This window comes from Pseudorca crassidens, chromosome X, assembly GCF_039906515.1.
Source record: "Pseudorca crassidens isolate mPseCra1 chromosome X, mPseCra1.hap1, whole genome shotgun sequence".
Classification (NCBI taxonomy): domain Eukaryota; kingdom Metazoa; phylum Chordata; class Mammalia; order Artiodactyla; family Delphinidae; genus Pseudorca; species Pseudorca crassidens.
The window spans coordinates 87,590,954-87,613,856 of NC_090317.1; the positions used below are offsets into that span (position 1 = coordinate 87,590,954).

A 22,903-nucleotide genomic window follows, 5' to 3' on the forward strand; every position below is an offset into this window, starting at 1 on the left:
CTCTCAATACCTGCTGACCTGTTTGACTAGGTGCCCTGTGCTGGATGCTGGGGACACTGGAATGAATAAGACATGGTGTCTGTCCCCACCGAGCTCCTGGACCAGAAGGGGCAACGGCATGTGAATAGACAGCGCTGGAGAAACGCAGGGTGGGAAGGACACAGGGGAGGGATCCCAGAGTCAGATTCCCAGAGGGCACCACCTCTGAGCAGACTTGTGAGGAAGAAGGGGGAGCTAACGAGGTGGGGAGGTGGCACTGGGGGCAGGGTGGTGGGGAATGGTCTTTTGAGCAGAGGCAAAGGTGAGGGCGGACAGCAGAGTGTGGCAGAGAATTGTAGGCGCTTCTGTTTGGGTGGAGCACAGGTTGAAGGTGGGGTGGGGGGAGGCTGAGACCACGGGGAAGTGGTGGGGAGGGGCAGCTCACAGAAGGTCCTGGGATGCCTGACACTAGCTCATAGTCAGCACTTAGTGAATGGACTCATATAAGGAGTTTCCCTGCCCTTTTGGGATCACAAACCCATCTGAGGATCTAATGAAAGCAATGTTCTCCCCGGAAATGCACTCATACTCACTCATATTTTTCATACAACTTTAGGGGCTTCAGAGACACTCCCCGCCCCAGGCCTATCCGTGAACCACAGGCTTCCAAATTCCTCTTAGTATAAATATTGAAACCTTATCAGGACCTCCAGGCTCTGCATGATTGGGCCCCCGCCTACATCTCCAGTCTCGCTCATCTCCCCTTTGCTTTTTCCACTCAGCCACGTTGGCCTCCTTGTAGTTCCTGGAAATACCACCTCAGGTCCTTTGCCCAAGTTGTTTCCTCTGCCTGGAACACTCTCCCCCACTACCTCCACTTTTTGCCCAGCTTAATTCCATTAGTGGTTGAATAATGTCTGTCTCCTCTCACTTGAATATGAGCTCCATGAGATCGGGACATTGACTGCCCTTAGTCACTGCCGTATCTGTCACCCAGCTCAGTGCCTGGCTCACAGGATCTGTAGTGTAAGTGAACGAAGGCCCTGCCAGTGCCCTGCGGCTGGGTCAGGCTCCTCACCCTTCGCTCCTTCTTCCCTTCAGCCCCTAGAGGGTTATCACATGAGTCGCCCCAACAGGCTCAGATATGCCTGAATTCCAAGAGTGGCCCATATGAAGAGGTATCTTCCTAGAAATCTTCCCCTGCCCGAAACAAACAGGTTTCCCAAGAGTCTCCCGTACCTCCCTGGGAGAAGGATCATACTCTCTCAGGCTCAGACTGAGACTTTTCAGCATGTGCATATGTGTCTCATTGAAACCTCACAAGAACCTGTGAGATAGGAGTTGCCACTCACCTTTTATAGATGAACAGACCGTGCCTCAGAGGGGTTACCCAGCTGAAAAGTTGTAGAGCTGGGACTTGTATCCAGCTCTGCCAGGCACCAAAATGTAAGCTCTTTGCCTCACCAGAGAGGGGAAGGGGCTTGCTCAAGGTCACACAGCATCAGCCTTAGGGCCAGGACTAGAATTTCTGTCTCTCAACTTCTGCCAGGCCAAGGTGAAGGTTTGGGCCACAGGTGCCACCCTTAGGACAATAACTGCAAATGGGCACAAGGTGTGGCTGCCACAAGAGCCAAGAGAGTTCCTGAGGGAGAGAGAAAGAAAAGCAGGGGCTGAGACCAGAGCCTTGAAGACCAAGGGGCTTTAGGGGGTGGGCAGAGGGAGAAGAGGCCATGAAGAGCCCATAGATGCCAACTTTGCGGTGGTCCATAGGGCCTATCTCTCTCAGCAGCTTTGGCTTTCTTGAGAGGAACCAGCTGCCCCGGCAGGGAGGCAGGAAGGCAGGAAGGCAGGAAGGCTGGCCTGTTGCCTGTCAACTCCTATTCCTTCTAGATCACTGGCCCCCTGGCCCCTCCCAGGGCTGCCTTCTGCTCAGAACAGCCAGGGACCTGGGCTCTGGGGCTGTGAAAGGACAGGAGCCCTCTGAGCTGGATCTGGGGTACTCTTCAGGAACCCCACACCCTTCAAATCCTCCAAATTGTCCCCTTTCTCCAGCCCCCCACATAAGGAGGAGAGAGAGATTACTGTGGTAGGTCGATGGGGATTCTAGTTTGACTGGCTGTATGAACTTTAGTAAGACTCTTCCCCTCTCCCCGTCTGTAAAATCAGGTGGGCCAATTTCCTTGGAAGAACAGCCTATAGGTTGTGAATGGCGTGTCTTCTGATTTTTGCTTTTCTCTTCAGGGAGCATTTCTCTTAGCCAGTTCAGAAAACAACGCAGAAGAAAGTGAGAGCTTATTGCAATGGTCAAGAAATCGGCTGGGCCCTCATCTTGATTTCCCCAGATGGGTGATTTGAATTTTACTTGAACTGGAGCATCCCAGCATAACCACCACACAGAGTCTCTTTAACTCTGTGGAAGATGAAAATGTTTGTGAAAAGCTTCTATGGAAAGGTTTCTGTATTCACAGGGCAGCAATATGGCCAAGGGGACAGAGTCCTGATTTGGGAATGGCCAAACCAGGTCCTGATCTTGGGGTTCTGCTACTTACTAGCTCTATTACCTGTGCCGAGTTACTTAATGTTTCTACATCTCAATTTTCTCTTCGGGAGAATAGGGCTAGTGACATGTACTTGACAGGGTACTTGGGGAGATTCCAACAGAGGTGCATATAGTGAGCACAGCCTGAGGTTTGGCCGAGAGGAGTCACTTCAAGCTCTCAAAGCTGCTTCCTCGTACTAGGAGTTCCCAGCCCTCCTGGGGGAGCAGGGGAAGGAGCAAAGTTTCCAGTTGCAGTCTGGCCTATAGCCCAGCAGGCCTGGCCCCGCCTCCTTGGTTCCTCCTTCTAGGGAAGGGCTGGGGAGGAGGGGGTGGCAACAGCGGTGGAGGCACCGCCCTGGCCAGGGGGCCTGCCCTCGGGACAGGTCCAGACCCATGGAGCCCCCCGGGAGGAGTAGCAGGTAGGAACCTGGCCCCCACCCCCAACCCTGCAGCCCTACCCCCTCCCTTCCTGCCCAGGCCTGGACCTGGTCCCTGGGCTGCTGATTCAGCAGCCTCCTGGCTTCCTGGTTCCTGGCTCTCCTCTTGGATTCTTGGAGGCCTTTGGCTTGGGGGAGGGAGCCAGCTCAAGTGGGTGAGCCCAGGGGCATCTGGGTGCCCAGCTCTGTAAGAACCCTGGAGCCCTGAGCAGCGCAGTCGGTGGCCTGTGAGGGGTGTGATTGGTGGCTGCCCTGGCTCCTAGCCTGGTGCTGCGGGGCTGTCCACAACAGCTGAGACTCTCTGATACCAACATTCCAGCAGCCTAAGGGTCTCTGAGTCTCAGGTTTAATGAGTCAAGGACTTGGGCCAGTGACTGGCACTTAGATGGCACTTGAGAAACAGTCGTTCTGCTGATGACAATTATTCCAGAGGCTCTGATAAGAAGAGTATCAGATTCCAGGATTCTCTGTTAAGGTTCTAAGATTTAGGCATCCTCTCCAATTCGCAGCAAGCGAGATAGTGGGCAGCTGGCCTGGCCTGCAGCCACATCTCCCGGCCTTTACTTCGGCTCTTGAATGGCCAGGCCCTGACCACAACCTGCCTTCAGGGGCTCGTGGGGGGCAGGGGCTGGCTGACCTGGCACTCACTCCCAGTATCTGCCCTGTGCTGCGTAGGGCAGGGACAGGGCCCTCGGCCTCACTACCCTGCTGTCTCTCCTCCCCCTTCCCCTTCTCTGGACTTTAATCGTGGGAAGCAGGAGGCAGAGGGGCCTTTGGACCCCACGCTAAGGGTGGGAGCACAGCGCTGGGGGGCGGAGCTTGGGCCCTGCCCCAGGCTGGGGGCGCAGCACTGGCCTTGGAAGCAAAGAACCACCCTGTCCTCTGGCTCGCTGGGCCCCACTCGCCCACTCAGCCCGAGTCCCATCCTGTCACCAAGACCACTGAGACCTTGTCAGCTCTCCTCCGCCCTCGCCTCTCCTGTCCTTTGCTCTGGCACTCTCTGCCTCTCCCCGTCTTCTCTCTGTGTCTTTTGTCTCGCCCTTTCACTGTCTTCCTCCTTCTCTGTCTTTCTCCTTTTCTGTCTTGTCTCTTTCGGTTTCTCTCTGTCTCTTTCCCTCTCCTCCTCCAGTGTCTCCTGCACCCCCCCACCCCCACCCCCACCCCGCCCTGGCCTGGGTTCTTCCCCCACTTTGGACCCAGAGCCTCTTTTCTCCCCATCCCTCCCTCCTTTCTTGTGAGGGGTCTTCTCTAAGGGGGAACCCCCCCATACACCTTTTCCCTTTCTCTTTCATCCACCCTTCCCTCTCCCCTCTTCCCTACCCGTGGCGTCTGGTGTGAGGAGGGCTCCCTTCCCCCTTCCCTACTGTGGTGTCCCAGTGTCTCTGAGGCCGAGGTCCCCACGGAGTCACCTGGAACACAGGAGGCCCAGCCCAGCTCTTTCGTCTCTGCTGCCCCCTGTTGTCGTTGTGTTCTGTTTGTGGTTCGAGTGCCGTCCTCTCTTTCTTGACTTTGTGGTTTTTTCTTTTTTTCTTCCTTCCTTCCTTCCTTCCTTCCTTCCTTCCTTCCTTCCTGCCTTCCCCCTCTCCCTCCCTCCCTCCCACCCCTCCTCTTCCATTCCCTATCCTCCACCACCCATTCCTCCCAGTCTTCCCCTTTCCCCTACCCCACTCACTTTCGCCTCCTTGTCCCCATTCCCCACCCTGCCTCTCCCCTCCCTCCCTGTCTCTCTCTCTGTCTCTCTTTCTCTCTCTGTCTCTTGCTGTCTCTCAGGTCCACAGCGTCTCATACTCTACACCAGTATTGCTGTCCTACTCAGGTCCTTGACTCCATGAAGCTTACCCCCTCAGGCAGGCTGGCAGAGAGCAGGTAAGAGCTAGACCCACCCCTCCCCCAATCCCTCACCCCTCCAGACAAATATCAATATCATTGCCAGCCCCTCCCCCATCTCCCTCTAGCCTCTGGAGTGACTGTGGAATGGGTGTCTGAGCGTGTGAGGAGAGTGACTGGGGGACCAGGCCAGAAGACCAAAGAGGACATTCACAGCCTGTTTGTAGCTTGTCCTTCCTTAAAAATCCTTCTCTAGATACCTTCCCCCCCGAAGTGGGAGTGGTTGGTCCTAGAATATATAACATTTGAGCTGTTTTGTAGGATGAGTAAGAGTTTGTCAGTTGGATAGGATGGGGAAGGGTGTTTAGACAGAGAGAACAATCTGCTTATACTTTTGGGGAAGGAGATTATTTCCAAGTTAATTTGAAAACACATTTTACATTTTCTGATTATAATGCAATGAAATAAAATATTAATAGCAATGGCAAAAAGGCTAGGTCCATTTGAAAGTTTAAAAATACTTGTGTTAAAGAGGAAATAAGAATGGAATTTGTGGACTATTTAGAATAAATGTCAATTGAGAATGTCATAGATCAAAACCTATGGGATATGACCATGGGGGTTCCCAGAAGAAAGTTTGTGGTCTTAAATGCTTTTATTAGAGAACAAGACAGTTTAAATGAACTAATTATTCTGATCAAGAGTCTAGAAAGTTCTAGAAAAAGAACAACCAAAAGAAAGCAGAATCAAGTAATTACTATATATAAAACCAGAAATTAATGAAATAGAAAACAAAAGGTTTGATAAGCTAAGAGGTGTTTTTTGAAAAGACCAGCAAACTAGACAGACCCTCCTCTGGCAGTTATGATTGAGAAAAAGGCAAGAAAACATAAATAAAATAAGGTATGATGAAGGGGATTTAACCACAGATTCAGAGTATATGAAAAAGTCATAAGAAAATGCTTTGTGTAATTTTATACCAATAAATGTGAAAATCTAGATGAGATGGTTTTCTAGGAAAATGGTTTTCTAGAAAATGGTTTTCTAGAAAATTTATATTTTCTAGGAAAATATAAACTACCAAAATCACTTAAGGAGTGGCAGAAAACCTGAATAGAATGGAACAGTATAGAAGAAGTTTAAAAGATGGTCAAAGTTTTCTCCTCAGAAATGGTACCAGGCCCAGCTGGTATTATGGAAGTTCAGGTATCATGGAAGTTCTATCCAATATTGAAAGATCAGCTAATAGGAAAAGATGGACAGCTTCCTAGTTCATTCTAGAAGGCTGGTATCACTGGACAGGTTTAGACAAAAAAAAGGAAAACTATAGTCTAACCTCACATATTAATAGAGCAACACATGTTTTAAATTACAGATTCTCCAACTGAATCCATCAGTATATTAAAAGAAGACTGTATCATGACAAGTGAAGGTTTGTCCCAGGAGTGCAGGGATTGTTCAACATTAGGGAAGCTGTTATTGTAATTGATTATGCTAATAGTTTTACAATCTTTTTACTCTATCTCCATAAATGCTGAAAAAATAATCTGACAAAATCACACATCCATTCTTGATTTAAAAACCCTTAGTGCCTTAGTTATCTCTTGCTGCATTGGGGTAATTTGTTAAACAGCAATAGATAACTAGTACAGTAAACTAGGAATGAATGAAAACCTCCTTAACTTGGAAAGAATTTTTATCAGAAACCAAAAACAATCATCAAATGTAACAATGACGTGCTAGATAAATTTCCATTCAATTTGGGAACAAAATAAGGATGACTACTATCACTGTCACTAACCAGTGTTTTCTGGAAGTTTTAATCATTGGGATTAAAAAAAGAAATAAGTGGTATAAATATCAGAAATAGAGTCAGAATTAGCATTATTTGAAGATGATATAGTTGTCTACTTAGATAATCAAAGAGAATAAAAGGAAAAATTATTAGAACTAATAAGAAAATTCAGTGAGATGGGTAGATACAAGATAAATATACACCCAAACCATCAACTTCTCTAAATACCATCAATAACTAATTAGAAGACATAATAGAAAAAGATTCCCATTCACAATAGCAAAAAAAAAAGATAAAATTCCTACGAATTTATAAGAAATTTAAAATACTTCTCTGTAGAAAACTAAAATTTCGTCAAAGGCTATAAGACTTGAATAAATCACGAGTCATATCCTATTCTTGGATGGGAAGAATTCAATATGGTTTAAAATGACATTTTACCCCAATTTGATCAAAAGATTCAATGTATTTCTCATTAAAATTTCAGTGGTATTTTCTTTGGGAATTGTGCAATTGGATTTTAAAGTTCATTTGGAAGAGTAAATGCCCATGAATTACTAAGAAAATTTTGAAAAAGAAGAACAATGAGGGGGGACTTGCCCCGTTAGATATAAAAACTTACCATAAATCTACAGAAATTACAAATATTATATCATCACAGAAATAGAGGAATACATAAATGGAACAAAATAGAGAATTTAGAAACAAACCCATATATTCATATGGGAATTTAATTTGTGACAAAGAATGCATTTCAGATCAGTGGGAAGTCAGTAAATAGGATGGGACTATTAGCTACCATTTGGAAAAAATTTAAGTTAAATCCCTACCTTGTACAAAAACAAATGCAAAAAATAAAGCTGTAAAAGTACCAGAGGAAAATCCAGAATATTTTTATAACAGGGTGGAGAAGCCTTTCTGATCAGGGTTTAAGAACTCAGGAGCCATAAAGTAAAGAGCAATAATTTCAACTACATTAAAGTTAAGAACTTCTGTGTGGAGAAAGATACTATACACAAAGTTAAAACAGAAACAGGCTAGAAGAAAGTATTTGCTACATAGACATCTGTCTATATCGTCTCCTGGAAATCAATAAGAGAAAGGTGCCCTACCCATTTAAAGTGGAGAAATAACGTGATTTGACAATTCAGAGAAGAAGTAGACAGCTAATGAATGAGAAAGGATGTTCAACCTTACAGATAGCCAAAGAAATGTAACTAAAACAACAGCGAAGTACTAATTTTAAAGTACCAAAATTTAAAAGATTGAAAGGGTTGTGAGGAAACAGAATCTCTCATATTCCTTGATAAGAGTACGAATTGGTTTCATTTTATTATGGGACCAGTTTGTTAGCTGCCCCCAGAAACTTAAATGTGCATATACTTCCAAGCTGAGAACTATGTCTTAGAGTTAGGTTTCTCTAGAGTTTTACTACTAGGTAGACCCCAATTTGGCCAGCCAGAAGCCTTTTCTAAAATACCCCAACCCCAACTGCAAACATAAGCCATACTGTGCAACTCTATCACACGCCCTTTTGTAGGGTAGCATTCTCAACCAACTCTTAATGAAAAGGTTGCATGATATATGCTTCTTAAATAAAGACAGGATTATATGATTAGGAATAATCTTTATTTTTAGCCAGTTTATAAAAATGTTAAAGCCACGGAAATAACCTTTATCTACATTTTAAACAAAATGTTCATTCCCTTTGCTCAGCAATTCAACTTTTAGGAATCCTTCAAAACTACTTTCAGACACATGCAAAGATGTTCACTGCAGCATTGTTTATAATAGCAAGCAATTAAAACAACCTACATGTCCATCAGTAGGAAACAGCTTTTCCTTCATGATCCATCCATACTCTGTAGCAGATCAAAAGAAAAAGATATATCTCTAGATACTCACCTGGAAAGACCTCTAAGACTTATTGTTATATGAAAAAAGCAAATTGCAGAACAGGGCTTATAGTATGATCCCATTTTTGTAAGGAAAAGAAAACCCCCATAACAACAATGAAAAAAATGTTATACATACCCTGTCACAACTTTAAAATTACTGGCCTTTTTTCTTGGTCCCACTTCCTTGCCTTTACTAACTTGTTTCCTTCCTCCTCTATACCTTTTTCCTGTATCCACCTGTTGTTTTTCCTTTTAATAACTTGCTCAAATACCACCTGATTCACTCAGCAAGCATTTGTTCTGCCTGCTCTCAGTTAGGCCTTGTGTTGAACCTTGGTGGTATATGGGAATGAGCTGTATCTGGTCCTACAGTCAGGGAGCTCAAGTCTGGAAGGGAGAGAGAGACACATAGACAATGACTGCATAGTGTGGTTTGGGATAGAACAGAAGTAGGCCCAGAGGGCTGCCAGAGGAGGGGTACCTAACCCCACCTGTCCCCTACAGGAGGGGACATGTGTACTAAGTCTTGAAAAAGTAATAGCTTTCCTTTATCCCCCAATCCTGCCGGAAATGGTTGCCTACTTTTTGGCTCTTCAAGCAGGATGACCTAATGGGGGAAAATAGTTGGGTCAGTATCTTTATTCAAGTCCAAATTCGGCTACTTCCAAGCTTGACTTTCGGCAAGCCTCTGAACTTCTATTTCCTCATCTGTGGAATGAGGACAATGCCTATTTACCTCTCAGGGCTGATTTTGGGATTGGAGAAGGTACATGTAAAACTCCTGGATGACTATCAACTGTTGAAGGGCAGGGACTACCCATGTCTTGTTTTCCTCGTAGCTAATATGTAGCCTTGGATTGGATTGGATCTAAAAGCTGTACGTGTCTAGGGATGGTTCTGGAACAAAGGATGCGCCTGACCATAGTGGGGCTTTGGGATGAGGAGGCTGAGAGTAGTACATGGGATGGAGGGGATCGCACCGTAAGAAGAGAGAGCCAGGGAATTCGCTGGCAGTCCAGTGGTTAGGACTTGGTGCTTTCACTGCTGGGGCCCGGGTTCAGTCCCTGGTCCGGGAACTAAGATCCTGCAAGCCTCGCAGCATGGCCAAAAGAAAAAAGAGAGAGAGAGAGAGAGAGAGCCAGGTCCCTGGTGTTGACATGAAGGTGACACAGGAGGGAAAATAAGAGTAGGCGGCCCTGGGAAATGGAGCCCAGAGGGCATTCTGACCCTGGTTCTTGGTCCTATTCTGCTACTGATACCATCTCCTAATCTCACAGTGCAGGGCAGGGAAGCATGGTGGACCAATACTTGCATTGGTGTCAACATGTCTCAATTCAATCCCACCTCTGTCACTCACTAACTGGGTGACCTTAAACAACTCACTTCACATCTCTGAGCCTAGTTCCTTATCTGTTAAAAAGAATACCAACATCATGGGGTTTATTTATTGAGGAGTAGAAGAGATCATAAATAGTATTCATGTTGTTGAGTGCCTGGCACATAATGAGTACTCAAAACAGGGTAGCTGTTATTAGTGTTTGTTTCAGTAGACACTTAGGGAGTTCTGCTACAGCAGGGCCTATGCTGGGTAATGGTTCTTGCCTTCCACAAATTCCCAGTCAGCTGGGGAGACTGAGGAGGGCTATGACAGAGGAGAGCACAGGGTGGGGGGGCTGCTGTGGAAGCCCAGTGGAAGAGATCTGGCCCCACCTAGGGCTGGTGCAGGTCAACTCAGCCTAAGAGCTGAGTCTTAGAGGATGAGTCAGAGGCAGTCAGGGGCAGAAGGGTGAAGTATGGCAGAATGTTCCAGGCAGAAGGAACAGCATATGCAAAAGAACCTGGATGTTCTTGGGAAGAGCCAGAGGTTTGTTACGAGCCTGGGTTGCATGGGTCCCAAATGGCTTCAGGTGGCCCATGAACCTCCTGAAATTGAATGCAAAATGTTGTGTGTGTCTAGTTGTGTGCATTTTCTGTTGGGGAGGTGGTTTGTGGCTTTCATTAAATGCCTAAAGGGTTTTGGGTTCCTCCAAAAAAGGTTAAGAACCAATGTTGCTGGTGATGAAGTATCATGTGAATGGATTCTAAATAAGAGAGAAATTTGGTAAAATTTGTGTTTTAGACATATCACATTAGCAATCGGTATGAAAAATGGATCGTATGCATGGAGGCCAGCTGGAAGGCCTACACTGGGATATTGGCATAGAAGAAGTGGCTTGGAGCAGGGCTACTATGTTGCACTATTCCCGTGGGCACCATTCGCAAAGAACCATTTTAATTTCAAATTATGGAATCTAAATTCTTTGAGAGATAGACCCAACAGCAGGTGAGAGAAAGGGAGGAGGCAAGGATGGATCAGTGTTAGCAGAGGGCCAGAGGGACATGAGTCCAGGGTAATAGTGCAGGAGGAGAAGGGAACCTCTGTTAAGGCTCGCCCAGCACCCAAAGTCCATGGTCTCAGATATAATTACTAACTTCCATCCTACTCCTGGTTCTCGGAGATTCTGAGTGACACTGGAGACACTTATTTCTCTATGTATTTGGGGGAGGAATTACTTCTGGTTTGTGAGTCAGGTATTTTCCTGAAAAAAGTCGTGTTTGAGCCAGTCATCCAGGGTCTGTAAAGATTTTGAGTGGTAGAGATGGGAGAGGATGCTCTGAGAGTGAACACAGAGGCCTGGAGGTGAGAAATGGTAAGGCTGAACACTGATGCGGAGGTTAGACACGCCTCAAACAGCTGTCTGGGGAGCCCAGGGTCCTTTCTCATGGTAGGCAGCTGGAGAGCCATGAGCAGTTCTTGAGGAGGGAAAGTAACATGATCAAATTAGCATTTTAGAAGGAAGGGAGACTAGGGAGGAGGCTTTTGCAGTAATCCAAGAGAGGTAAGCTGAGGTAGTGGCTGTGGGGATGGAGCAGAGGAGGTGGATTTGAGAGGTGATGGGGTAGAAGAGAGAGCTGGAGTCAGAGAGACTGAATAGATAATGGGGGTGGAAGTGGGGGGTGGAGATGACTGAGGATGGTCACGGTGAGTTGCCCGTGTTCAGGCCTGGCAATGGATTCATTCATTCAACAAATATTTATCGAGTGCTAGACACTGTGCTGGGCATTAAGGATATAGCACTGAGCAAAACAGATGCCTGTCCTGATGGATCTTACGATGGGTGAGACAGATACTAAATAAATAAGCAACTAAATATATAGAATGTGTCTGGTGCCACACCTATCTGGGGGATGATGTTCCAGCGAGTGCAAAGGCCCTGAGGCAAGAGTGTGCTTGTTATGGTTGAGGGACGGCAGGGAGACCAGTACGATTGGAGAAAGAGTGAGCGAGGGGCAAGGGGAGTAGATGATGAGTTAGCAGAGGCCAGATCATGTGTAGTCTTTTAGAGCTATTTAGGGGGTAGAATCAGCAGGATTCAGTGGCTGACTTGGTAAGGGAACAGGAAGAACCTAGGGTGACTTCCAGGTGTGTTTTGGGCTTGGGCCCCTGGGTGGTGGTGCCTTTCACGAAGGTGGGAAATGCAGGAGGACGGGTTTGCAGCGGTAAGATGCTGCATTAGAGGTCCCTGTGAACTCTGAAGGCCCTAAGGGCCATCTTGGTGGAGCTTCCAGCAAGCATTAATTAGGCTTGATGGGTCTGGGACCCAGGAGAGAGATCCATGCTAGAGAGAGAGATGTGGGGTCCTCAGCCATACCTGAAGTTATGGAATGGAATGAGATCACTGACAGAGAGTGTGGAATGAAAGAGAAGAGGACCAGAGCAGAACTGGGGAAGAGGTACTAACGCATAAGGAATGGAGAGAGGAAGAGGAGCTGGGGGTGGTCCGAGAAGTAGGAGGAAAACCAGCAGGGAGTGGGCTCACGGAAGCAGAGGAAGGAAAGAGCCGTCTGCGCACGGGGGGGCTTGTTAAGAGTGGCAAATGTTACAGCTGGGGGAAGTAAGATGAGGGTGGGAGAGAGTCTATTGGCTTTAACCAGTGGGAGGTCCTGGGCGACCTTACTAAGAAGAGTTTCTGTGGCTTGGTGGGCGCACGAGGCAGATTGCAGTGGGTTGAAGAGCCCGTGGGAGGTACTGAAGTGGAGATGGCCAGTGTAGATGAATTTCTCAAGAAGCTTAGCTGTGAAGAGGAGAGAGGGACACTGATTGCTAGAGGGAGATGTGGGGGCAGATCGAGGGTTTTTATTCCCAGATGGGAGAGACTTGAGCTTCTATAAATGTTGGTAGGAAGGAGGCAACAGAGAGGGAGAGGTTGAAATACTGGAGGGAGAGGGGATGATTGTTATGGAGGTGGTAGCAGGGGTGGGCTCCAGAGCCTGGGTGTAGGGACTGGCCTTAAATAGTATAGGGGCCCTCTTTTTCTCACAGGGAAGGAAAGCAGAGATAGTGGTGGTCGGGGGAATTCAAGGGCGTTGAGGGGATTAGTGAAAGAAATGCTTCAGAAAAGTTCAAAGCAACACATGGAGATCCCTGACAAAGAGCACGGATGCTGGAGCTAGGAGGAAGCAAAGAATACTTCTGGTTGGAAGTCAGGGAGGACTTCCTGCAGGAAGCAGCATTTGAGCTGGGTTCTGAAGTTCAGACAGGATTTCAACAGGCAAAGCTCTGTGCAGAAGGAAGAAACAGAGTCAGCAAAGGCATAGAGGCGTGAAAAGGCTGGACGTGCTGATGTAATAACGAACAAGCTAGTTTGATGAAGGCTGGGTGGTATAACATTGATGGCACTGATGCTGACAGTAACAGTAATAGTTACCATGTATGAGGCACCAAACCTACCCTGTGGCAGGTGCCTTACATACTTGAATTCATTTAATCCCCACCACATCCTGCAGAATAGGTATTTCCTCATTTTGCAGATAAGGAAAATAAGTCCTAGAGAGGTGAAGAAATGGACTAAAGGTCACCCAGCTAGTAGGTTGTGGGGCTGATATTTAAACCCAGGTCTGTCTGACTCTAAAGCCTGGGCTTTTTCCACCTGACAGGAAAGGCCAGGTGAGGCCATATGGTGGGGGAGCCTTGAATGCCAAGTAGAGGAATCTGAACTTTATCCAGGAAGCTAAGGGGAGCCAAGGTGGGTGTCTGAGCAGAAGAGATTCACACTCAAAGGTGGGCTTTAGGAAGGCTAATGTGGTCCAAGAGAGTAGGGAGAAGAAATCAGGAGGTGACTGCAGTGTCAGGGTGAAGGGTAGCAGGGGCCTGGCCTGGATAGGAGGGGAGTGAGCAGAGGGACTGGAAGATCATTTGTTCCTCATGACAGCCTTGAGAGGTGTGGAGTTTCCTTCTCCTTTTATAGATGAGGAATGGGAGACTCTGAAAGGAGGAGCTACTTGCCCAGGACTTGAGCACTGGTTCATGTGGTTTTGCTGACTCAGTGACTCTGTGGAACAATGTGTCAGAGGGAGCTCTGAGTATGAGGAGGGTGTGTGTGTGTGTGTGTGTGTGTGTGTGTGTGTGTGTCCCCGCGTGCGCACCCCTGCACGCGCTTGTCTGTCAGTTGGACAGCAGTGCCTTCCCTTGCCTTCTCTTTCCTTCCCATGTCTTCCCAATACTCCAGCATCCTGGATTCCATATTTCCTACATCTCCTGAGCCAAGGGGGTCTGGGAGTGGGCTGAGACTGTTTCTTTGGAAATCTCTAGAAGATCAGCCTTTTCACTCCCAAGACACCTGGTCCCACCCCAGCCCTCCTGCCTGTCCATCCACCCCATGAAAATGTAGTCCAGCTCCAGTGACTGCCACATGCAGACTGGCCCCTGGTACTGCTCCGCAGGACCCGAGGAACAGGTGCTTGTTCCTGCAATGTTTCCTCCCCGCCGCTGTGGCGCTTCTGTGTGGGTGCAAACGGCCACCTTGGTAATTAGGTTCAGTTCATGAGCAGTTAACAATAACCACCACCATGTTCCCATCACTCTTGTTTGCCAGGCATTTGACATGTATTCCAGTCCTTTGAACAATCCTGTGGGGTTGGCATCATAAGCCTCATTTTTACAGATGAGGAAACTGAAGCTCTAAGAGGGGCATTAACATGCCTGGGGCCGCAGCCTAGAAGCACTTGTAGAGCTGGCCTTGGAACCCAGGTCTGTTTGCTTCCAAAGCTGTGGACTTTCCACGCACCATTTCTAAGCATCTCCTACATTCCCGACGCTGAAGCCTTCAGGAAATACAAATCTTTGTCCTTCAAGGGCACAGTGGATTTCTAGAGATAGTACCAAGTTCACCCAAAGGACCTGCTGGGAAGAGTCTGAGACTTGGAGCTCCAAGAACTTCCAGGTTTAAATCCTGACTACCGCTCACCCAGCTGTGTGACCTTGGGCAGATATCTAACCTCTCTGAGCTTGAATTCCCTCATCTTTAAAATGTTGCACAGTTGTTGCAGGGGTTAAATGAGATGATGCATGCAAAGTGCCAGCAGAGAGCTGATTGCTACTATTTATGTTAAAATTAAGGTTGGGCACCTGTCAGGTCAGAAAGGGAGTTTACATACTCTGGGTGTAACCTTAAGCCTGAGCCCAGCCTGAGTGTGGGGGAGGGCCGTTCCAGGAGGGGGACCAGCAACAGGCTGCTTGTAGACTGAGATGGATGTGGCCCCATTGGTCACACTGGCCTCCCCATTCCAACCCCCATCCTCGCCCTACCTCCCTGGTTCCAGCCCTTCTTGTGTCTCCCTTGCTCTGCAAACTAATGCCTCTGCCTCTCTCTGTCACCCGCCGCCTGTGGCCTCTACCCTGCCCTTCCTGGCCCCAGGGAAGAGGAGGAGGAGGAGGAGACTGAGGAAGAGGAAGAGGAAGACGCTCATCAGTTCTGCTGTCCGGCCTCCGAGTGCAGTAGTCCCTCCTCTCGGTAACTGAGAGGACAAGGGTCATTTTCTATGCAGAAGCAAAAGCCTTAACCAGCCCCCTGCCCCCTGCCCCCTCGATCCCCCATGGGACCCCGTCCCTGCTTCAGGAACCAGATGGGCAGGCATAGTGCCCCGTCCTCACCCACCCCCTTCTTGGAATTCCCACCCTCACTGCTGTCTCCCCTGGACTCCAGCCCCCAAATTATAAAGGCTGGAGCCCTAGGTCTGACTAAAATGTGGGAGCAGCAGAGCTTGGAGCTTGGAGCTTGAAACCTGGACCCTCCCATACCCGCACCCCACTTCCCAGGCACCCTGGAGCCTGCCACTCCTGGAGAGGTCTCCAAATGACATCCCAAGGACCTACCTCTGTCCTCTGTGAGCACAAACAGAGATGCAGGGTGCCTAGGGCTTAGAGGACCAGACGGGGTCGGGACCCAGCCTGCTCATTCCCTCGCTGTGGCCATTGCTGCCATCTCTTCTACTGCTTGGAGGCCTTGTCCCGTGCCTCCTGCCACTCCCATAGCGCTCTGTAAATATGATCAGGAGGAAAAGGCCTTTCAGAGTGCGTGTCGCTGTGTACAAAAGAATTTCCATCAATAAAAGCTGATCTCTTCTCTCTGTCTGATGTATGTTCCACCCCACCCCACTTCCCTCTCCCCATCCCCACCAGGGTCTTACCTTCTTTCCTATCCAGGGCTGGGAACAGGGGCTGGGAGAGAGAGTAGGGTTTGATTTTATTGTCAACACCCAGAAGGCACTCAATAAATGAATGAATGATGTGGCGCTCTCACCATGTGCAAGCCTAGCGCCTTCTTCAGCCTGAGGTGGTGCGAGCTGGTCAACTTGGACACGTTGCTTGGCCTCCCTGCTACCCAGTTTCCCCATGTGTAAAAGGAGGAGGGAGTCTGGACCAGAGGATCTCCAAGGGCTCCTCCAGCTCTGACATTCTGTGAATCTGAGATGGTACAATTTTAAGAAACTATGATTACATGACTTTAAGAGAGGGTAATTCAGTGACACATTCCATCCAATTCTGTGGTTTCTCTTTCTAAGACGCTGTGATTTGGGGATTCTACCATACTGTGGTTTTAAGATTTCATGATTCTACCATTTAGAAAAAATTCTGATGGTGTGATTTTAACATTCTGTGATGTTAATAGTCCTTGATTCTGTACTTTCAAGGTTCTGATTCTACAGCTTTAGGGATCTCTGAGTCTGAGGGAAAGCCACTGCCCCCAGATGCAATAACCCTAAGTATTTCCTGCACCTGCCAAAAGCTAGTTCTAAGAATCCCCAGAGGCTGTTGGCAGGAAGGCAGAAGGTGTCCTCTATGCACTGTAGAACCCACACCTTCCATGATGAGTCTGTGTTAGGAGCAAAGCCAGGAGATTCCCAGGTGGGCTCATACCCCTGCTTTCCCTTTCTGAGCCTTTTTTTTTTTTTCATTAGACAAATCTGAGTTTACCTTATGGTTCTGCCACTTACTCTCTGTATAACCTTGAACAAGTATTTTCTTCTCCTTGAGCTTCATTTTCTTCCCAATTACAGTGAGAATAGATCTACCTCTCTGCGTTGTCATGAAGATTAGCAAGAAAAAGCACAAGGAGCTCAGCATAGGGTCTAGTGCACAGCTGCCAAGTGTGTACTAATTGGAGGCTCCTGTTTTGATTAAGGCCCAGGTGAGAGTCCCTCCTCTCCTTTGTTTCCCCCCTCCCTTCAGCATCCCCATCACATGCCCTGGTAGTTTTCCAGAGGCTCGCCTCACTCTTCACTCGTTGCTTGACTCACTTAGGCACTCAACTCAGCTACTCACTCACTCATTCAAATTCTCATTTATTTCTCCCCTCCCTTCTTCCCTCCCTCTCTCTTCCTCTCTCCTTTATTTACTCTTCCAGAAGGCATTGCTCAAACACCTACTGTGTACAAGGTTTCAAGCTAAATACAGTGAGGGACCGAAAGTAAGACAGTGGCTGTGTTCTCCATAAGTTCTCCATCTATCAGGGGAGATGAGAATTCCTTTGGGAAAGTAGGCAGGGTGTGAAGGGCAGAAGTGATTGAGCAGATATGGCTTCAGTAATGAGCAAAATATGTTCCTGGCCCAAAGAGTAGGGAGATGTCAAGATGAGCTGGGGGTGGTGGTGTCCAAGGATTGCTGGAGGAACAGGGGCAAGAGTAGACGGCCGGGAAGGGTTTGGATAGATGGTTTGAGAGGTGAGGCATTAAGGAGTCAGAGACAGCATGGACCAAAACCTGGTGGAAAGCCCCAGGGGTTGTGTTGGGGAATGATACATACATTGCTTGGTTCAAGCTGGGCGTGTGAGTCTAGGTGACCTGTGGCTGTGGAGGGGGAGACCATTCTACCCTTCATTTGATTGGAGATAGAAACAAGTTAGGGGGCACAGGGGCTCAACGAAAGGTCAGATAGCCATTGTGGGAGCCATGGGGGTGTAGACTCCTGTGTAGGCAACTGAATTGGCTGAGGGCCTGTGCTATGGGAAAGGGGAAGGTTTCTATCTGTTGTGAGGGAAATGTGTGTGCCTGTGCACAGGTGTGCATGAGGCTGGCAGGTGAGAGAAGAGTGAGAGGCTGTGCACTGTTGTGTATCTGAGGGAATGTGATTGTGTGAGGCTGGGTGTGAGGGATTCTGAGTGTGTGAGGTTGATTGTGTGAGGTGGCAACTTTCTGTGCCTGGCAGTCTCTCTGCATGTGCCCCGGTGGAGATAATCACAAGAATGTGTGTCAGTGGCTTTTGAGCATGTGGTGCTGTGGCTTTTAGGGTGACAGTTGTCAGGATGGTCACACAGACACACATGACTGCCACCTGTGGTCTTAGGGGACCAAGGTGGCTGCTGGGCCCTGGCCTGGGCATAGGGAGGGTCCACAGAGGTGAATTATACCAGGCCACTGCCCATGGGAAACGGGAGTAGTGTAGGGAATGGACACTTCAAGAGAGAATCTCAAGTTAGCCGGTGATAAGGACGGCCGGTGACATGAGTGTGCACAAAACATAGAGGGGGGATAACTGACCCTGTCAGGTTCTGTGGGGGGTGGGAGTGAGTCAGAACCAACTTCCCAGGAGGGCTGGCTGGCTCAGGGCGCCACAAGATTCAGAAAAGCTCAGCCAGACCGACAAAGGCTGCAGGTAGAGGGGAGAGGGAGGAAATCCTGGGCAGTAAGAGCCTGGGCACAGGCGTGGTGCTGTGGATCAGCTTGCCTTGCCTAGAAAGTTCAAGGAGCCTGCTGCCACCAACATCTAGGAGCTTAAAGGTGCCGGGGGGCGGGGGTGGGCACTGGACAGATTCAGCTAAAAAGTTACGCTGGCCTGGAAGATAGGGGATTGGGGTTCTTGTCCTGTGTGACCCTGAGCAAGCAAGTCACTTAGATTTTTTGAGCCTTAATTTGAATCTGTGGAATTAGATGGTTCGAAAAGTCCATCCCAGTTCTGTGGATCTTCTACTCTTGGCCAGCCAAACCAGTGAGTCATTGCTCTCAAAGTCAGGTACTTCTTCCATCTAACCTCAGTCTTTCCTGCTTCCTCCTGGATCGCTTCCTCACTCACACACTCCACAAATATTTACTCAGCATCTGGCCCTCTGTGTGCCACTGTGGGAAGGCACAGGGAGCTGGAGAATGCAAGGACTCTGCCTCAGAGGGGCTGCTCAGTGCTGGGCTGGTGGGTACAGGCATGAGCGATGATTCGACTCCTGGCACCACCACTGCTGAGCATTGAGACTTTAGGCAAATTACTTCATCTCTCTGTACCTCAGTTTCTTCATCTGTGTTATCCCCTTCAAGGGGAACAACCCAGACCTTGCAGAGTTGCTGGGCCTAGCTAAAAGTACGTCCTCAGTAAATGACAACTATTATATTTAGGGCTGCAAAGGAAGCAGAGCCAGGATTGAAACCCTGATCTGTGTGCTCCCAAGCCTATGTTTGCCTGCTGGGTACCCAATCAGCCCCTCCGATGGCTTCCTCTTCCCCTGCCAGTCCCTGTGCCAAGCCGGGCTGGCCTCAGGTTTGGAGTCTTTGTGGCGCTGGGATTGGACAGCAGAAACAGCTTGTTGAAAAGCTGTCGGGGGAGAGGGAGGTGACTGGAGTCCCTCTGCCCCTCTGCCCCCACCCCCCGCTGGGTCTGGTCTCCTTGCCCAGTCTTCCTCCAGAGCCCAATGCCCCTGGCCTCATCTAGGTGTGCTGACCTCCTTGTCTTGTTTTCTTGTCTCACTTCCGGTCCCCCCCACCCCGCTTTCAGCCCAAGTTGTCATGGGGATAGTCCTCAGCATCCCTAGCTTCCTCTTGCCCTCATCTTATGGTATCCATAGCAACAGCCCCCATTCATTTCCATGGCAACTGCATCCTGATCCCATCCCCTGCCGGCTGCCTGGCTCCGGTCAGTGCCAATAAAGGGAAGGAGAGAGAGATACCTCCCATTAATAGCAGCAGCCAGAGTGGGTCAGTGCCCCCGCCAAGGGCAGGCCACCCCAAATCCCTACTGCCCGTTCTGCCCCGCTTCTCCCCATCGTAATGCCTTGGCTCACAAGGTCCCTCACTCCTTCTCTCTACCAACTCCTCCTAGGAAAGGCCCTATTCAATAGCTCCCCCACCCCACCACTGCCCCATGAAGCCTTCGAGGCAGGGGAACTAGCACAGGCTCTGGGCTTTGAATCCCTGTTCTGCCACTTGCTAGTCCTGAGACCTTTGGCATCACTTCCCCCCTCAGAGCCTTCTCCTCACCTGCAAAATCGGAATCCTAATTCTTCCTTCACATTTGCCATGCAGTTAAAATAATGTGCAGAAAATGCCTGACACAGGGAAGGTGCGCTGTAAGTGCGAGTTTATTTTTATTCCGCTCAGCACCCCTGCCCCACCCCGCAGCAGGAGGAATCTCTCCTGAGCTCTCCTAGCACTTCCTCCGTTCCCCAGCCCTGAGAACTTTCAGCTTTATACTGTGGTTAGTTGTGTAACGTGATTTATTCCCCCCGCTGCAGAGGATGCTCCCCAGTTTCCCTCACAGAATAGCCCAGCAGACAGCACACATGGGTGCACGTGTGCGCGTGTGTGTGTTTTCTTTGCTCCTGTTCCCGGCTGGGAGGAGTCCCAGAGAGGTAGATCTCCCAGGCCCTTTCTGAAGTGCAGGAATCCAAAGAGGGAATTGCATTTTGAGCTCCACGCGGATGAGAAACTGAGGTGCATAGAGGTAAAGGGACACACCCAGGCTCACACAGCGGATAAATGGCTGTCAGGACCTGAACCTAGGTCTGCCCAGCTTCTTATTGCACAACATGTTCTCTGTGTGTGTGTTTGTGTGTGTGTGTGTGTGTGTGTGTGAGAGAGAGAGAGAGAGAGAGAGAGAATGAATATGAGTCTATGTGAGATGTAAGAAAGAGAAGAGAGATTTTTCCATGTGATCAGCATTTGCCACGCAGTTAAAATAATGTGCAGAAAGTGCCTGACGCAGGGAAGGTGCGCTGTAAGTGCGCTGAGTGTTTGGGAGTTCTGAGTTAAGGGATCCCACGTCCCCAGGTCCCATTTCTTTAGCAGTGTGTATGATGCCCTCCAGCTCTGTCCTTTTTGGGGGGCTGTGTTGACAGCCTGACCTCCCTGCCACTATTACCTTTGCAACCAAAACAGAAGGGAGGGGAGAACTGCCAAAGGGTAGAGGGCCAGGGGCAGCATGGGGCTAGAAGTGGGGATAGGCAACAAGATGTCATGTCATGAGAAGACAGCCTAGGCCCTGGGTTTGCATCCTGACTTTCTCACTTAATAGCTGTGTTACCTTGAGCAAGTTTACATCACCTCTTGCCTCAGTGTCCTCATCTATAAAATGGGGCTAATGGTGCCTGCCTCAGTAAATTGTAAGGCTTCAATGAGCTAATTAATGCCTTTGCCCTAGGGATAGAGGTGACTCTAGGGTCCTATGGCAGCACAGAGGAGGCGCCTGTAAGCAATCCTGTGTGAAGGGCTCAGGCAGGCATGGAAGGGAACACCCGAGCTAAATGTTGAAGGGTGAGCAGGAGGTAGCCAGGTTGGGGTAAAGGGGCAGAAGGTATATGAGGCAGAGGTCCGGTCAGGAGAACCATCCTCAGCTATGGTAAGGAAGCTGGAGGTTATCCTATGGATGATTATTCCTGTAAAACCTAAGTAGATCACGCCCCTCCTCTGCTCATCTCAATCAGAGCAAAAGCCAAAGTCTTTTTCGTGGGCTCAATGCCCTTCACAATTTTGCCCCAATTACCTTTCTGATCTTATCTTCTATCACTCTCCCCTCGTTTACTCTGCTCCAGCTTCACTGGCCTCCTGGCTGTTCCTCAAACATGCCAAGCACAGTTCTATCTCAGGGCCTTTGCACTGGCTCTACCCTCTGTCTGGACTGCTCTCGTGTCAGATAACCACACAGCTCACTCCTTCACTTCCATCAGGGCTCTGATTATATGCCATTTATTCAAAAAGCCCTTCCCTGACCACCGCGTCTAAAACAGCACCTTTAATCACCCTGCTGTATTTTCCTTCCTAGCACTTCTCTCTACCTGAAATGATAGTATATATTTATAGTCTTCTTCTCCCACTAGAATGTCACTTCCACGAGGGAACAAATCTTACACGTCTTGCTCACAATTGTATTTCCAGCACCTAGCACTGTGCCTGGCATGTAGAAGGGGTTCAGTTGTTGTTTGTTGTATGAGTTATGAGAAGCCATGGAAGGGTTTTAGTGGGGGAGCAAAACGGTCAGATTTCTACTTTGGAAAGCTCTCTCTGGCCACAGGATGGAGAACGGATTGGGACGAGGAGACTGGAGGCTGAGGTCAAAGTTCAGGTGAGAGGATATATTACCGCAGCCGCCAGAGCTCATTCACTGACTTCCTCCCTCCAGAAGCTTTCATTGAGCACCTACTCTGTTCCAGGCCTTGTGCTCTGTGCTAGCGGAGAGATTACCAAATTCTCTTCCTGTGCTGGGATTCTGGGAGTCAGGAACACAAATAGCTGTCACGCTTTGCCAAAGCTAACCTGCTCCATAAAAAGAAGGACAGACATGTGCTGTGTGTGGGAGCCCTGAACAGGATCAGCAATCATTTCTGGCTAGAGGTGGGCTTCGGGAGGGCTTCTTAGTGGTGGCATATGACCTGAATCTTGATGGCACTAGGGTGTGGGGGGGTTCTCAGATTGCAGATGGCAGAAGATGATAGGCATGGCATTGCAGGTAGAAAGTACTGTATGAGCAGTTTGGGAGGTGGAAAGGACAGGAGTATTGGGGAGAAACAGGATTTGGGCTGGCTGGAGGGAAGGGTTCATGGGGTGGGGGGCTGGCAGCCAACCCTGCAGTATGGCTTAATGTTTAAGACTGTGAGCTCTGGAGTCAGACTGCCTGGATTTGAATCCTGGCTGTATCATTAATAGCTGTGTGACTACAGATACATTACTAACCTCTCAGTTTCTTTATGTGTAAAATGAAGACGAATAACAATACCTACCTCATAGGGTTGTTTTGAAGAGTAAACAAGTTATTAAATGTGAGGTGGTAAGAACAGTGCCTTACTAAACATTAGCTACTGTATCTTGGAGAAGCCTCAAATGCCACAATAAGGAACTTGGGCTATCTCTT

General features: G+C 48.7%; 1 protein-coding gene across 5 annotated transcripts in view; it reads left to right on the forward strand.

Annotated features, from left to right (window-relative positions):
- IQSEC2 (IQ motif and Sec7 domain ArfGEF 2) overlaps positions 1 to 22,903 on the forward strand; it is a 76,247-nt gene that overhangs the window by 31,940 nt on the left and 21,404 nt on the right. For 2 of the 5 annotated variants that reach the window (XM_067722419.1, XM_067722422.1), the window contains exon 3: positions 4,726 to 4,821. The exons of 1 other annotated variant lie outside the window; for it this stretch is intronic. In XM_067722419.1, the coding sequence (XP_067578520.1) occupies positions 4,726 to 4,821 (96 nt within the window). Of the gene's footprint in view, positions 1 to 2,298; positions 2,938 to 4,725; positions 4,822 to 22,903 lie in introns of those variants that run through there. 2 more of the 5 variants (XM_067722420.1, XM_067722421.1) reach the window with 2 other exon arrangements.